This window comes from Oncorhynchus tshawytscha, linkage group LG31 (assembly GCF_018296145.1).
Source record: "Oncorhynchus tshawytscha isolate Ot180627B linkage group LG31, Otsh_v2.0, whole genome shotgun sequence".
Classification (NCBI taxonomy): Eukaryota; Metazoa; Chordata; class Actinopteri; order Salmoniformes; family Salmonidae; genus Oncorhynchus; species Oncorhynchus tshawytscha.
In genome coordinates this window covers 28929347-28946463 of record NC_056459.1, presented here as the reverse complement: position 1 = coordinate 28946463, position 17117 = coordinate 28929347, and the positions used below count along the sequence as shown (strand labels likewise).

The 17117-nt window shown below is 57.6% G+C and overlaps 1 protein-coding gene across 1 annotated transcript in view; it reads left to right on the top strand.

The window, feature by feature from the left end:
• Window positions 1-593: 593 nt before the first annotated feature.
• LOC112236018 (zinc finger protein 704) overlaps window positions 594-17117 on the top strand; it is a 45065-nt gene continuing 28541 nt past the window's right edge. The window contains exons 1-2 of the mRNA XM_042309979.1: window positions 594-839; window positions 16308-16411. Of these exons, the coding sequence (XP_042165913.1) occupies window positions 832-839; window positions 16308-16411 (112 nt within the window). The 5' untranslated portion in view covers window positions 594-831. The remainder of the gene's footprint in view (window positions 840-16307; window positions 16412-17117) is intronic.

The following is a 17117-nucleotide window of genomic DNA, read 5'->3' as shown; positions in this document are numbered from 1 at the left end:
ACCTGGTCAAAGACTACAGGAAATGTATGATCTCTGTAATTGCAAGCAAAGGTTTCTGTACCAAATATTACGTTCTGTTTTTCTGATGTATCAAATACTTATGTCAGGCAATAAACTGCAAATTAATTACTTAAAAATCATACAATGTGATTTTCTGGATTTTTGTTTTAGATTCTGTCTCTCACAGTTGAAATGTACCTATGATAAAAAATTACAGACCTCTACATGCTTTGTAAGTAGGAAAACCTGCAAAATCGGCAGTGTATCAAATACTTGTTCTCCCCACTGTATAAGCTGCGTTAGACAGGATTACCTACACATACTAACCCGCTCAAATAGAGAGAAGCGTGCTATATGGCAGACCAATCTGAACTAATCTCTCGGGAAGTCCAGCCCACTCATTATCTCAGCCAATCATAGCTAGCAGGAAGGTTGCTCACTTTGTCTGTGGCTAAACCAACTAGGCTGGTAACTTCACCATTTTATTTGTATTTACAGATGGCATACAAGTTTGTTATTAAGGCACATGAAAGCTCACATGTTCCAGAAGGCGTTCAAACAGCTCTCGTGTGAAGTAGTGACCCGCAACACACGCCTAGTTTCCTGAAACGGGTCACATATTTGGTGTGTAGTTGGTTGGCATTGTTAGTTAACAAGCTGAGATCTCTGCTCAAGTTGGCTAACGTTAGTTAGCTTGCTAGCAATGTTTTGAGGAGAAGAGGCTAGCTCCCTGTAGAATCGAGAGGGTATGGGGGAGAAGATTAGATGTGCAGTTGCTTCAATCAGGGTGTTGCAGTAACCCAGATGAGATGACAGCAAATTACCACGGAGATGAAAAGGTGAGATCTCTCAGATCTTACTTTAGATAGCGAGATTTAAATGTCGAACCAAGGCAAGGATGTACATTTTATTTTTACTAACCCCTATGAGCTGCTTTTCCTGAAAATGTCTATCTGATATCGATAGCTAGTTGTTATTGTTGTTCTAGTGCAATGCCCATTTTAAATGTTACAGCAACAACATCATGATCATGTAGTCATGCATCTGCAGACCAGCGAGGAGGAGAAATGCCTGCTTTGGGTGAGCTAGCTTGAACCTCCAATCAATTAGCTACCTATAATATCAGATGAACATTTTGTAGGAAAAGCATGGACAGAGCTAGCTGTCTGTAGTAACATTATTATTGAGTAAGCTCCGTTGTAGATGACCATGTCCAGGGGTGACATTGGACAGTGACACATTGCCCCCGGTCTCATGTGTAGAAGCTGTTATTGATGAAAGGGAATAGTAATCATGAATACATAGAAAACATTGTTCCATGTATAATATATCGAGAACTTGTTTTCATTTGAAAATTGGTGGTGGATTGCATGTGTTACTCATCCTAGTGAATAATTTAAATTTAAAACTAGTCCACTCCAGATCAGATAACCGTTCACACCCCACCGCCTCAACCCCCCTCCTAACCCCACCGTCTCAACCCCCTCCTAACCCCACCGTCTCACCCCCTCCTAACCCCACCGCCTCAGCCCCCTCCTAACCCCACCGCCTCAGCCCCCCTCCTAACCCCCCTCCTCAGCCCCTCCTAGCCTCCAACCCCCCCAGGTCTCAGCCCCCCTCCTAGCCCCTCCTAACCCCCCGTCTCAGCCCCCTCCTAACCCCACCGTCTCAGCCCCCTCCTAACCCTCCTAACCCCACCGTCTCAGCCCCCTCCTAACCCCACCGTCTCAGCCCCCTCCTAACCCCTCCTAACCCCACCGTCTCAGCCCCCCCAGCCCACCGTCTCAGCCCCCCTCCTAACCCCACCTAACCCAACCCCTCCTCAACCCCCTCCTAACCCCACCGACCCCTCCTAACCCCACCGCCTCAACCCCCTCCTAACCCTCCTAACCCCACCGTCTCAGCCCCCTCCTAACCCCTCCTAACCCCCACCGTGCCTCAGCCCCCTCCTAACCCCACCGTCTCAGCCCCCCTCCTAACCCCACCGTCTCAGCCCTAACCCCTCCTAACCCCACCGTCTCAGCCCCCTCCTACCCCACCGTCTCAGCCCCCTCCCAACCCCTCCTAACCCCCACCGCCTCAGCCCCCTCCTAACCCCAGTCTCCAGTCTCAACCCCTCCTAACCCCACCGTCTCACCCCCCTCCTAACCCACCGTCTCAACCCCCTCCTAACCCCCCACCGCCTCAGCCCCCTCCTAACCCCCCTCCTAACCCCACCTAACCCCACTCAACCCCCTCCACCCCACTCAGCCCTCCTAACCCCACCGTCTCAGCCCCCTCCTAACCCCCTCCTAACCCCCCACCGCCTCAGCCCCTCCTTAACCCCCTGCCTCCCCACCGCCTCAGCCCCTAACCCCACTCAGTCTCAGCCCCCCCACCGTCTCACCCCCTCCTAACCCCACCGTCTCAACCCCTCCTAACCCCACCGCCTCAGCCCCCTCCTAACCCCACCGTCCAACCCCTCCTAACCCCACCCCTCCAACCCCTCAGCCCCCTCCTAACCCCACCACCTCAACCCCCCTCCTAACCCCACCGCCTCAACCCCCTCCTCACCGCCTCACCCCCTCCTAACCCCACCGCCTCAACCCCCTCCTAACCCCACCGCCTCAACCCCCGTCTCAACCCCTCCTAACCCCACCGTCTCCAGTCTCAGCCCCCCTCCTACCGCCTCAACCCCCCGTCCACCTCCTCAACCTCCTCCTACCGTCTCTACCCCCTCCTAACCCCACCCGTCCTCAACCCCTCCCCACCACCCCCTCTCAAGCCTCAGCCCCCTCCTAACCCCACCGCCTCAACCCCCTCCTAACCCCACCGTCTCAGCCCCCTCCAACCCCCCGTCTCAGCCCCCTCCTAACCCCAGCCCCCCCCCCCTCCCAACCCCACCGTCTCAGCCCCCTCACCCCCTCCTCAACCCCCCTAACCCCACAGTCTCAGCCCCCCGCGTCTCAGCCCCCCTCCTAACCCCCACCGCCCCCTCCTAACCCCAAGCCCCTCCTAACCTCCACCGCCTCAACCCCTCTAACCCCAGAGTCCAACCCCCTCTCAAGCCCCCCCTAACCCCACCGCCTCAACCCCACCCCTCAACCCCACCGCCTCAGCCCCCTCCTCCTCAACCTAACCCCACCCCCGCCCCCTCCTAACCCTCCCCAACCCCCCTCCCCACAGGTCTCAACCCCACCCTCAGGTCTCAGCCCCCTCCTAACCCCACCGTCTCAGCCCCCTACCGCCTCCCCCTCCTAACCCCACCGCCTCAACCCCCTCCTAACCCCACCGTCCTCAAGCCCCCCCTCCTCAACCCCCTCCTAACCCCACCGTCTCAACCCCCTCCTAACCCCACCGTCTCAACCCCCTCCTAACCCCACCGTCTCAGCCCCCCTCCTAACCGCCGTCTCAGCCCCCTCCTAACCCCACCGCCTCCCAACCCCCTCCTAACCCCACCACCCCCTCCTAACCCCACTGCCTCAGCCCCCTCCTAACCCCCCCACCAACCCCCCCTCAAGCCCCCTCCTAACCCCACCGTCTCAGCCCCCTCCTAACCCCAGCCCAGCCCCTTCCGCCCCCTCCAACCCCACCGCCTCACCCCCTCCTAACCCCACCGTCTCAACCCCCTCTCTAACCCCACCGCCTCAACCCCCTCCTAACCCCACCGCCTCACCGCCCTCAACCCCCTCCCCCTCAACCCCACCCGTCTCAACCAGTCTCAGCCCCCTCCTAACCCCACCGTCTCAACCCCCTCCTCTCAGCCTCCCCCTCCTAACCCCACCGTCCTCAACCCCCCCCTACCCCCCCGTCTCAACCCCCCTCCTAACCCCACCGTCTCAACCCCCTCCTAACCCCACCGTCTCAGCCCCCTCCTAACCCCACCGTCTCAACCCCCTCCTAACCCCACCGTCTCAACCCTCCTAACCCCACCGTCCTCAACCCCCTCCTAACCCCACCGTCTCTCAACCCCCTCCTAACCCCACCGCCTCAACCCCACCCCTCCTAACCCCACCGCCTCAGCCCCCCCTCCTCAACCCCACCGCCTCCAGCCCCACCGCCTCCCCCCACCGTCTCAACCCCCTCCCCTCCTAGCCCCCTCCCCCACCTGCCCCCTCCTAAACCCCAGCCCCCTCCTAACCCCACCGTCCTCAAGCCCCCCCTCCTAACCCCACCGCCTCAACCCCCTCAGCCCCCCTAACCCCACCCCCTCCTAACCCCGTCTCAACTGTCTCAGCCCCCTCCTAAGCCCCCCCACCGTCTCAACCCCCTCCTAACCCCACCGTCTCAGCCCCCTCCTAACCCCACCTAGCCCCCACCGTCTCAGCCCCCTCCTAACCCCACAGTCTCAACCCCCCCCCAGGTCTCAGCCCCTCCTACTTTTAGAGTCCACCGTCTCAACCCCCCTCCACCCCACCCCACCGCCTCCTAACCCCCAGCCCCTCCCGTCTCAAGCCCCCCCCCTCCTAACCCCACCGTCTCAGCCCCCCCCTCCTAACCCCACCGTCTCAACCCCCTCCTAACCCCACCGCCCCCTCCTCAACCCCCTCCCCCGCGCCTAACCCCACCGTCTCAACCCCCTCCTAACCCCACCGTCTCAACCCCCTCCTAACCCCCCCGTCTCAGTCTACCCCAACCCCCTCCTAACCCCACCGCCCCCTCAACCCCCCTCAGCCCCCTCCTAACCCCCAACCCCCCGTCTCAGCCCCCCTCACCCCACCGTCTCAGCCCCCTCCTAACCCCACCGTCTCAGCCCCCTCCTAACCCCCGTCCAGCCCCCTCCTAACCCCACCGCAGTCTCAGCCCCTCCAACCCCCTCCTAACCCCACCGCCTCAGCCCCCCCCACCGTCTCAGCCCCCTCCTACCGTCCCCACCGCCTCAGCCCCCTCCTAACCCCACCGCCTCAACCCCCTCCTAACCCCGTCTCAGCCCCCCTCCTAACCCCACCGTCCTCCTAAACCCACCACCGTCTCATCCCCCTCCTAACCCCAGGTCTCAGCCCCCTCCTCAGGTCTCAGCCCCCCCTCAGTCTCAACCCCCCCACCCCCGTCTCAGCCCCCTCCTAACCCCACCGTCTCAGCCCCCTCCTAACCCCACAGGTCCCCTCCTAACCCCACCGCCTCTAACCCCACCGTCTCACCCCTCCTAACCCCACCGTCTCAGCCCCCTCCTAACCCCTAACCCCACCGCCTCAAGCCCCCCTCAAGTCCCCCTCCTAACCCCACCCCCCCTCCTAACCCCACCGTCTCAACCGTCTCAACCCCCTCCTAACCCCACCGTCTCAACCCCTCCTCCTAACCCCACCGTCTCAGCCCCCCCTAACCCCCAGGTCTCAACCCCCTCCTAACCCCACCGTCTCAACCCCTCCTAACCCCACCGCCTCAACCCCTCCCCCTCCTCAGCCCCCCTCCTAACCCCACCCCCTCCTAACCCCACCGCCTCAACCCCCTCTAACCCCCTCCCCCCCCCTCCTAACCCCCCACCGCCTCAGCCCCCCAACCCCCAACCCCCACCGCCCTCAACCCCCTCCTAACCCCACCGTCTCAACCCCCTCCTCCTAACCCCAAGCCCCCCCACCGTCTCAGCCCCCTCAACCCCCGTCTCCTAACCCCACCGTCTCAACCCCCTCCTAACCCCACCGTCTCGCCCCCTCCTAGCCCCCTAACCCCACCGCCTCAGCCCCCTCCAACCCCCCCCTCGGATCCCCCTCCTAACCCCACCGCCCCCTCTCAAGCCCCCCCTCCTAACCCCACTCGCCCCCTCCTAGCCCCCACCGTCTCAGCCCCCTCCAACCCCTCTCAGCCCCCTCCTAACCCCACCGCCTCAGCCCCTTCCTAACCCCCACCGTCTCACCCCCTCCAACCCCTCTCCTAACCCCACCGTCTCGCCCCCCCACCCCCTCCAGCCCCTCCTAACCCCACCGCCTCAGCCCCCTCCCCTAACCCCACCCGTCTGCCCCCCTCCTCAACCCCTTCTCAGCCCCCCCTCCTAAACCCCCCCCGTCCAACCCCCTCAGCCCCCTCCCAGCCCCCACCTCTCAGCCCCCCCTAACCCCCCCCACCGCCTCAGCCCCCTCCTAACCCCACCGTCTCTCCCACCATCTCAGCCCCCTCCTAACCCCACCGCCTCAACCCCCCCCTCCTAGCCCCCCCACCATCTCAACCCCCCCCCTCCTAACCCCACCACCGTCTCAGCCCCCTCCTAACCCCACCGCCTCAGCCCCCCTAACCCCACCATCTCAACCCCTCAGCCCCCTCCTAACCCCACCGTCTCAGCCCCCTCCTAACCCCACCGCCCCCTCTCAACCCCTCCTAACCCCACCGTCTCAGCCCCCTCCTAACCCCCCCTCCTCAACCCCCTCCTAACCCCACCGTCTCAACCCCCTCAACCCCACCGTCCCCCTCCTAACCCCACTCGCCCCCCCGCCTCAGCCCCAGCCCCCTCCTAACCCCACCGCCCCCTCCTCCAGCCTCAACCCCCTCCTAACCCCACCGTCTCAACCCCCTCCTAACCCCACCGTCTCAGCCCCCTCAACCCCCTCAGCCCCCCTAACCCCACCGCCTCAACCCCCTAACCCCCCCTAGCCCCCCCTCCTAACCCCACCGTCTCAGCCCCCTCCTAACCCCTCCTAACCCCCTCAGCCCCCCCTAAACCGTCTCCCTCCCTAGCCCCCCCGCCTCTCCTAACCCACCGTCTCAGCCCCCTCCCTAACCCCACCGCCTCAGCCCCCTCCTAACCCCACCACCTCAGCCCCCCTCCTAACCCCACCGTCTCAGCCCCCCCTCCTAACCCCACCGTCTCAGCCCCCTCCTAACCCCCAGGTCTCAACCCCCCCTAACCCCCTAACCCCACCGCCTCACCGCCTCAGCCCCTCCTAACCCCAACCCCCGCCCAGCCCCCTCCTAACCCCAGGTCTCAACCCCCCTCCTAACCCCACCCTCAGCCCCTCCTAACCCCACCGTCTCATTTTACCCCCTCCTAACCCCACCGCCTCAACCCCCTTCCTAACCCCCCCTCCTAACCCCACCCTCCCACCCCAGGTCTCAGCCCCCCCTCCTAACCCCACCGCCTCAGCCCCCTCCTAACCCCACAGGTCTCAACCCCCTCCTCAACCCCAGGTCTCAGCCCCCTCCTAACCCCACCGCCTCAGCCCCCTCCCTCCTAACCCCACCGTCTCTGCCCCCTCCTCCTCTCAACCCCCCCACCGTCTCAGCCCCCTCCTAACCCCACCGCCTCAACCCCCCCTCCTAACCCTAACCCCACCGCCTCAGCCCCCTCCTAACCCCAGCCTCAACCCCCCCTAACCCCACCGCCTCCACCCCCCTCCTCGTCTCAACCCCCCCACCGCCTCAACCCCCCTCCTAACCCCACCGTCTCAGCCCCTCTAACCCCACCGTCTCAACCCCCCCCTCCGTCTCCAACCCCCTCCCCCCCGCCCCCTCAACCCAGGTCTCAACCCCCCTCCTAACCCCACCCCGTCTCACCCCACCGCCTCAACCCCCCCCACCGTCTCCTAACCCCACTCAGCCCCCTCAACCGGTCCCCCCTCCTAACCCCACCAGCCCTCTAACCCCACCGCCTCCCCTCCTCAGCCCTCCCCCCACCGTCTCAGCCCCCTCCTAACCCCACCGTCTCAGCCCCCCTAACCCCACTGCCTCAAGGGTCTCAGCCCCCTCCTAACCCCACTGTCTCAGCCCCCTCCTAACCCCACCGCCTCAGCCCCCTCCTAGCCCCAAACCCCCCACCCCACCGTCCGCCTCAACCCCCTCCTAACCCCACCGTCTCAGCCCCCTCAACCGTCTCCCCCTCCTAACCCCACCGTCTCAACCCCCTCAACCCCCCCTCAACCCCCTCCTAACCCCCGTCTCAACCCCCCCCACCGCCTCAGCCCCCTCCTAACCCCACCGCCTCAACCCCCTCAACCCCCTCCTAACCCCACCACCTCAACCCCCCCCTAACCCCACCGCCTCAACCCCCTCCTAACCCCACCACCACCTCAGCCCCCTCCAACCGCCTCAACCCCCTCCTAACCCCCGTCTCAGCCCCCTCTAACCCCCACCGTCTCAGCCCCCCTCTCAACCCCTCAACCCCCTCCTAACCCCAGGTCCAGCCCCCTCTCAGCCCCCTCCTAACCCCACCTCAGCCCCCTCCTCAGTCTCAGCCCCCTCCTAACCCCCCTCAACCTCAACCCCCTCCTAACCCCCCCTCAGCCCCCCTAAGCCCCCCCTAACCCCGTCTCAGCCCCCTCCTAACCCCACCAACCCCCCTCAAGCCCCCTCCTAACCCCACCACCTAACCCCACCGTCTCAACCCCCTCCTAACCCCACCATCTCAGCCCTCCCCCTCCTACCCCCCACCGTCTCACCCCCTCCTAACCCCACCGTCTCAACCCCCTCCTCCTAACCCCACCTCCAACCCCCTCAACCCCCCCCTCCTAACCCCACCACCTCAACCCCCCTCTAACCCCACCAGCCCCCTCCAACCCCCTCCTAATCCCCCCACCGTCCAGCCCCCTCCTAACCCCCCCTCCTAACCCCACCAGCCCCCTCAACAGCCCCCTCCTAACCCCCCAGCCCCCCACCTCAACCCCCTCCTAACCCCACCACCTAACCCCAGTCTCAACCCCCCCCTCCTAACCCCACCACCTCACCCCCTCCTAACCCCACCGCCCAACCCTCCTAACCCCCCGCCTCAGCCCCCTCCTCTAACCCCACCGCCTCAACCCCCTAACCCCACCACCTCAGTCCCCCTCCTAACCCCACCCCCCTCCTAACCCCACCACCTCAACCCCCTCCTAACCCCACCACCTAACCCCCAGCCCCCCTCCTAACCCCACCACCTCAGCCCCCCTCCTAACCCCACCACCTCAACCCCCCCTCCTCAACCCCACCACCTCACCCCACCCCCTCCTAACCCCACCACCTCAGCCCCCTCCCCCTCAGCCCCCTCCTAACCCCACCGCCTCAGCCCCCCTCCTAACCCAGGGTCTCAACCCCCTCACCCCGTCTCCTAACCCCACCATCTCAACCCCCTCCTAACCCCTCCTCAACCCCCTCCTAACCACTGTCTCAACCCCCTCCTAACCCCCCTCAGCCCCCTCCTATTGCAGTCTCAGCCCCCTCCCCACTGTCCAGCCCCCTCAGCCCCCTCCTAACCCCACCACCTCAGCCCCCCCCTCCTAACCCCAGCCCCTCCTAACCCCACCACCTCTCTCCTAACCCCCCACCTCAACCCCCCCTAACCCCCACCACCTAACCCCACCACCTCAGCCCCCCTCCTAACCCCACCACCTACCCCCTCCTAACCCCACCACCTCAACCCCCTCCTAACCCCACCACCTCAACCCCCCTCCTAACCCCACCTCAACCCCCTCCTAAACCAGTAGACTAACCCCACCACCTCAGCCTCTAACCCCACCACCTCAGCCCCCTCCTAACCCCACCACCTCAGCCCCCTCCCTAACCCCACCACCTCAACCCCCTCCCAACCCCACCACAGCCCCCCTCCTAACCCCACCACCTCAGCCCCCCTCTAACCCCACCACCTCAGCCCCCTCTCCTAACCCCCACCACCTCAGCCCCCTCCTAACCCCACCGCCTCAACCCCCCTCCTAACCCCACCACCTCAGCCCCCTCCTAACCCCACCGCCTCACCCCCTCCTAACCCCACCACCTCAGCCCCCTAGTGTGATCTATCAGGGGAACTAATGTTTTTCTCTCTTTCCATCTCTGTAGACTTCTGTAACTAGAGTAGACTGTACACACACACACACACAAACATACACATACACACCCGCAAAACACACCGCTAAACACACTTCCTCAAGTAAAAAGATGTGGAGATCACACAGGAAATTGAATGAAAAACATGCCCATATTGCTTTTAGCCTCACAATGCTCTCTCTCTCTCTCTGTCTGTCTGTCTGTCAGTCAGTCAGTCTCCCTCTCTCTGTCAGTCTCCCTCTCTCTGTCAGTCTCCCTCTCTCTGTCTCCCTCTCTCTGTCTCTGTCTCCCCTCTCTCTCTCTGTCTCCCCTCTCTCTCTCTGTCTCCCTCTCCCTCCCTCTGTCTCTGTCTCCCCCTCTCTCTTTCTGTCTCCCTCTCTCTCTCTCTCTCTGTCTGTCTCTCAGTCTCCCTCTCTCTCTGTCTCCCTCTCTGTCTCTCTCTCTGTCTCTGTCTCCCTCACTCTGTCTGTCTCCCTCTCCCTCTCTGTCTCCCTCTGTCTCTGTCTCCCCCTCTCTCTCTGTCTCCCTCTCTCTCTCTGTCTGTCTCTGTCTCCCTCTCTGTCTCCCTCTGTCTCGCTCTCTCTGTCTCTGTCTCCCTCTCTCTGTCTCTGTCTCCCTCTCTCTGTCTCCCCCTCCCTCCCTCTGTCTCTGTCTGTCTGTCTGTCTGTCTGTCTGTCTGTCTGTCTGTCTGTCTGTCTGTCTGTCTGTCTGTCTCTCTCGCTCTGTCTCCCTCTCTCGCTCTCTCTCTGTCTCCCTCTCTCTCTCTCTGTCTCCTTCTCTCTCGCTCTCTGTCTCCCTCTCTCTCTCTCTGTCTCCCCCCCTCTCTCTCTGTCTCCCTCTCGCTCTCTGTCTCTGTTTCTCTCGCTCTCTGTCTCTTTCTCTCTGTCTCATTCTCTTTCTCTTTCTGTCTCTCTCACTCTCTCAGTGAGAGGAAGTAGTGTGATCGCACCACCACCTGCTCTGTCTAAAAAGAGTTGTGCCGCAGCAGCTCTAGCCGGAGTTGAGATATTTGGGTCAAAGAGCACAGTTGGGTGGGTGGGCCTTTTTCTCCAAGGTTTCTGTGGCCTGTGAAAATGGAAATCTCCCATTTTCTGTTGGCCATTATGGGATACATCACCTTCAGAGAGTGTGAGTGAGCGAGAGGGAAACATTGAGAGAGAAAATACATCAACAGACCGAATAAGACAATGGAGAAAGAGAAACCGCTAGACAGAGAAACTCACAGAGGGATAAAGATAAATATATACATATATAAGCCACAGACAGAACTAGAGAGAGTGAGACAGAGAACAGCATAAGGTTAGCAGTGTGGTGTTAGGTTGTAATTACCAGAGTAAGAACTCGACTGACACTGTGAAATATAAGTTTATTCTTCCCAGAGGATCGAACAGCTGAATCGACAAAAACATGTTTACAATAGTGGCGGTATGTGTATCCCACTTTGGGTGGAGTCTCCTGATTCTTGCTGAACATAGTTTCCTGCCTAGCATTAAAGATACTAAGTGATACGGGCATCACCAGTCCATGACTCTCTCCACTTATCAATGCCTGTCACATATGATCGCTTTCCCTACACTCAGTACATTCCAAGTTTAATTGCACCCCCCATATACCTTCCTCCTACAGATAACCATTAACCGGGTGTCGACCCTCTAAACCATAGCACTCAATATTTCAGTAGAACACCTGATAATTAACTACATTTCAAGTTTAATAGTTAGAACCCAGAATCCATCAGTAGGCAGTCACATGTGATACACCAGTCCGACAGCCAGGGTGGAGCTCTGTGTGTCTGTGTTGGTCTATTCTATGGCTACGTCACAGTGGAGCTCTGTGTTGGTCTACTCTATGGCTACGTCTCAGTGGAGCTCTGTGTTGGTCTACTCTATGGCTACGTCTCAGTGGAGCTCTGTGTTGGTCTACTCTATGGCTACGTCACAGTGGAGCTCTGTGTTGGTCTACTCTATGGCTACGTCTCAGTGGAGCTCTGTGTTGGTCTACTCTATGGCTACGTCACAGTGGAGCTCTGTGTTGGTCTACTCTATGGCTACGTCTCAGTGGAGCTCTGTGTTGGTCTACGTCTCAGTGGAGCTCCGTGTTGGTCTACTCTATGGCTACGTCACAGTGGAGCTCTGTGTTGGTCTACTCTATGGCTACGTCACATTGGAGCTCTGTGTTGGTCTACTCTGGCTACGTCACAGTGGAGCTCTGTGTTGGTCTACTCTATGGCTACGTCACAGTGGAGCTCTGTGTTGGTCTACTCTATGGCTACGTCACAGTGGAGCTCTGTGTTGGTCTACTCTATGGCTACGTCTCAGTGGAGCTCTGTGTTGGTCTACTCTATGGCTACGTCACAGTGGAGCTCTGTGTTGGTCTACTCTATGGCTACGTCACAGTGGAGCTCTGTGTTGGTCTACTCTATGGCTACGTCACAGTGGAGCTCTGTGTTGGTCTACTCTATGGCTACGTCACAGTACGTCACAGGCTCCTCAAGCTTCTCCCAGACTGACCTACAGTAACCCTCTGGTCCTCTAGCTGTACAGTAATAGCTTGTGGGTATTACCACATACAGCCATCGTCCCTGGATTCATTCTTACTCTGGTGAAACAGACATTTCTGCTTTTGGAAATGTGTTTTCTCTGTGGAGTGGTCTGTTGACCACTCTTCCCCCGAAGGAGAAAATATACTGATGATAATCGAAGTGTAATTTACTGCTAACCATCACATTAATCATTCTGGCCTGCAGTTCTTTCAAAGAGAAACTGAAGCGTTTACATGGACTAGTGTTGCAGTCTGTGTCCCATCTGTCTGTCTGCTCAGTTGGGCTGTATTTCAGTTCTGGAGAGCTAGCTAACATTCAGCAGCACGCTGAAAGATAAACGTTGAAAGATATTTAAATCCCCAAGGCTATGAGTTTCACTTCTTGTTGGCTGTGAAAGTTTTACACAGGAAAAAACATGCTCATATTTCTTTCTCTCGCGCTCTCTCTCTCGCGCTCTCTCTCTCTCTCGCTCGCTCGCTCACTCTCGCTCTCTCTCTCGTGCTCTCTCTCTCGCGCTCTCTCTCTCGCTCGCTCACTCTCGCTCTCTCTCTCTCTCTCTCTCGCGCTCTCTCTCTCGCTCGCTCGCTCTCTCTCGCTCTCTCTCTCACTCTCGCTCTCTCTCTCTCTCTCACGCTCTCGCTCTCGCACTCTCTCTCGCACTCTCTCTCGCGCTCTCTCTCTCGCACTCTCTCTCACGCTCGCACTCTCTCGCTCTCTCTCTTCTCTCACTCTCTCTCGCTCTCGCTCTCTCTCTCTCTCTCTCTCTCTCTCGCGCTCTCTCTCTCTCTCGCTCGCTCGCTCACTCTCGCTCTCTCTCTCGTGCTCTCTCTCTCGCGCTCTCTCTCTCGCTCGCTCACTCTCGCTCTCTCTCTCTCCGTCTCCGTCTCTGTCTGTCTCTGGGACAGGGAATGGAGGAGGGTGCAGACTGCAGGGTGGCTCCTCATTATATCATTAAAGACAAAATCACAGATGTCTGGGGAGTGGGAAGGAGGGCAGGTATTGATTTCTCTCTCTTGTTATTATCCACGGCCCTGAGATGAACACATCGTCTTTATCTAGAACACATCGTCTTTATCTAGAACACATCGTCTTTATCTAGAACACATCGTCTTTATCTGGAACACATCGTCTTTATCTGGAACACATCGTCTTTATCTAGAACACATCGTCTTTATCTAGAACACATCGTCTTTATCTAGAACACATCGTCTTTATCTAGAACACATCGTCTTTATCTAGAACACATCGTCTTTATCTAGAACACATCTCTGCATCCTGTAGAAGAGAAGAATCCCATTGTGTCTGATAGGAGGCTCTGTTTAATGTCCTTCATGGTGATAGGAGGCTCTGTGGGTTTGCACAAGGTTTGTGATTTATAGTCCATTATTCAGGAGGAAGTGAGCGTCATAGGCCATGGACTGTAATAAACGATGAGCCTCCCTGCTATATGCCCACATCAGAGAGACTGGGGAGCCCCTCTACACTCTATCCTTTCACTGGACCCCTTCTACCCCTACGTTGGACCCCCCCTCTACCCCACCGCTGGACCCCCGCCTCTACCCCACCGCTGGACCCCCTCCTCTACCCCTCTGTTGGACCCCCTCTACCCCTCTGTTGCACCCCCCCGCTACCCCTCTGTTGGACCCCCCCTCTACCCCTCTGTTGGACCCTCCCCCTCTACCCCTCTGTTGGACCCCCTCTACCCCTCTGTTGGACCCCTCCCTCTACCCCTCTGTTGGACCCCCTCTACCCCTCTGTTGGACCACCCCCCCCCTCTACCCCCCCCCTCTGTTGGACCCCCTCTACCCCTCTGTTGGACCCCCTCTACCCCTCTGTTGGACCCCTCCCTCTACCTACTCAGATGGAGCTCCTCTCTACTCTCAGATGGAGCTCCCCTCTACTCGGATGGAGCCCCTCTCTACTTAGATGGAGCTCCTCTCGGATGGAGCTCCTCTCTCCTCAGATGGAGCTCCTCTCTACTCAGATGGAGCTCCTCTCTACTCAGATGGAGCTCCTCTCTACTCAGATGGAGCTCCTCTCTACTCTCAGATGGAGCTCCTCTCTACCCTCAGATGGAACTCCTCTCTACCCTCAGATGGAGCTCCTCTCTACTCAGATGGAGCTCCTCTCTACTCTCAGATGGAGCTCCTCTCTCCTCTTTCTCAGATGGAGCTCCTCTCTACTCTCTGATGGAGCTCCTCTCTACTCTCAGGTGGAGCTCCTCTCTAGTCAGGTGGAGCTCCTCTCTACTCTCAGATGGAGCTCCTCTCTACTCAGGCGGAGCTCCTCTCTACTCAGGTGGAGCGCCTCTCTATTCAGATGGAGCTCCTCTCTACTCAGGTGGAGCTCCTCTTTATTCAGATGGAGCTCCTCTCTACTCAGGTGGAGCTCCTCTCTACTCAGGCGGAGCTCCTCTCTACTCAGGTGGAGCTCCTCTCTACTCTCAGATGGAGCTCCTCTCTACTCAGATGGAGCTCCTCTCTACTCAGATGGAGCTCCTCTCTACTCAGATGGAGCTCCTCTCTACTCGCAGATGGAGCTCCTCTCTACTCAGATGGAGCTCCTCTCTACTCAGATGGAGCTCCTCTCTATTCTCAGATGGAGCTCCTCTCTACTCTCAGATGGAGCTCCTCTCTACTCTCTGATGGAGCTCCTCTCTACTCTCAGGTGGAGCTCCTCTCTAGTCAGGTGGAGCTCCTCTCTACTCAGATGGAGCTCCTCTCTACTCAGATGGAGCTCCTCTCTACTCAGATGGAGCTCCTCTCTACTCAGATGGAGCTCCTCTCTACTCTCAGATGGAGCTCCTCTCTACTCTCAGATGGAGCTCCTCTCTACTCAGATGGAGCTCCTATCTACTCTCAGATGGAGCTCCTCTCTACTCTCTGATGGAGCTCCTCTCTACTCTCAGATGGAGCTCCTCTCTACTCTCAGATGGATCTCCTCTCTACTCTCAGATGGAGCTCCTTTCTACTCGGCTGTCTGTCTGTCTGTCTCCAGTTCTGGTTCTGTCTGTCAACATATACCCTCTCCAGTTCTGGTTCTGTCTGTCTCCAGTTCTGGTTCTGTCTGTCAACATATACCCTCTCCAGTTCTGGTTCTGTCTGTCAACATATACCCTCTCCAGTTCTGGTTCTGTCTGTCAACATATACCCTCTCCAGTTCTGGATCTGTCTGTCAACATATACCCTCTCCAGCTGTGGTTGTTGGTTTGAACCACATCTAGGCTTTAGCTCAATGGGTTCTTAGTGTTGTGGGGCTCAGCAGCCTGGGGTTTGGACTTCTGCAGGGTTGTTAGTGTGCTTAGTTGATTGGTATAGTTTGATGCTTTCATTAATGGATACTGGCCCCTATTAAAGCAAAGCCTTCAGCCTCGAACACTGACAATGTGTTTTAGATCAATGCCACACTGATCACAGCACCGTTCAGCAATCAAACTGACATTTGTTTCTCAGAGTTCTGTTGGGAGTACTGTGTGTGTAGTACCACAGTACCTAAGTAGTACCACAGTACCTATGTAGTGCCACAGTACCTATGTAGTGCCACAGTACCTATGTAGTGCCACATGACCTATGTAGTACCACAGTACCTATGTAGTGCCACATGACCTATGTAGTACCACAGTACCTATGTAGTGCCACATTACCTATGTAGTGCCACATTACCTATGTAGTGCCACATTACCTATGTAGTACCACAGTACCTATGTAGTACCACAGTACCTATGTAGTACCACAGTACCTATGTAGTACCACAGTACCTATGTAGTGCCACAGTACCTATGTAGTGACACATGACCTATGTAGTACCACAGTACCTATGTAGGCATTTTTAGCAGATGCTCTTATCCAGAGTGAGTTACAGTAGTGAGTGCCCTGTGGGAATCGAACCGACAAACTCTGGCATTGCAAGCACCCTACTCTACCAACTGAGCCACATGGGACCAGAGTGCTTTGGGCCAGAGCTGTATATAATGCCGTTTTGGACACAGACACATTATCGGTTTGTTGTTGTTGTGTTTTCATGCCCAGTAATATTCTCTGTTTGTTGGTGTTGTTTTTAACAGGAAGTCAGAGGAGGAAGTGGACATGGAGAAGGTGACAGCTGCCATGGTTCTGACCAGTCTGTCCAGCAGTCCGCTGGTCAGGAGTCCTCCCGTCAAAGTCAGTGGTGAGTCAACCAAACATGTTTCTATGTATTTATCCTTTTATACAGGTGAGCACGCTGAGATGAAGAATCTCTGTTACGAGGGAGTTTTGTCCCTAGACGGCAACAATCCAACATTTGATAGAGCAAACAGTTGCTGAGAGGTGGTCATAGTAGCTAGCGTCTGACCGTGTTGTATTGCTGCTCTCTGAACGAACTGACAAAGGAAGTTGTTTTTGTTGAACCGTTTCCCATTTATTATGTATTATTCCTTTGCTGAGGTTATAGGTCATGACTCATGATGATGATGATGATGTGGACTAGTGCAACGGTAGTGTTTCCCACCAAGTGAAGCTGAATGTTGTCTTTGATCGCTCGTCTACATCTTCAACTCCTGATTGAATTTGAATTATTGAGTGTGTTACCACTGTGAAATCTAAGAGAGACATCCTCTTCATCTGCTATAATGTACATTTATATGAATCACAAGGCCTCTAAACTAAGTCCCTGCAGTGAATCAACTGTTAATTGGGTCTTGTTTGTTTTACCACTCAAAACAACTGCAGACATTCAAAGTCATTGCTGCGGTGAATCACTATGTGTTTGAGTTGGTGCTGTGAGATGCATTTGTTTCTGATGCATATGATGGTCCCAGGTAGGGTTATAAATGTGGGTTTATTACTGATGGTAGTGGTTTTAGAGCCCGCGGAGAATAAATGTAGCTGTTTTA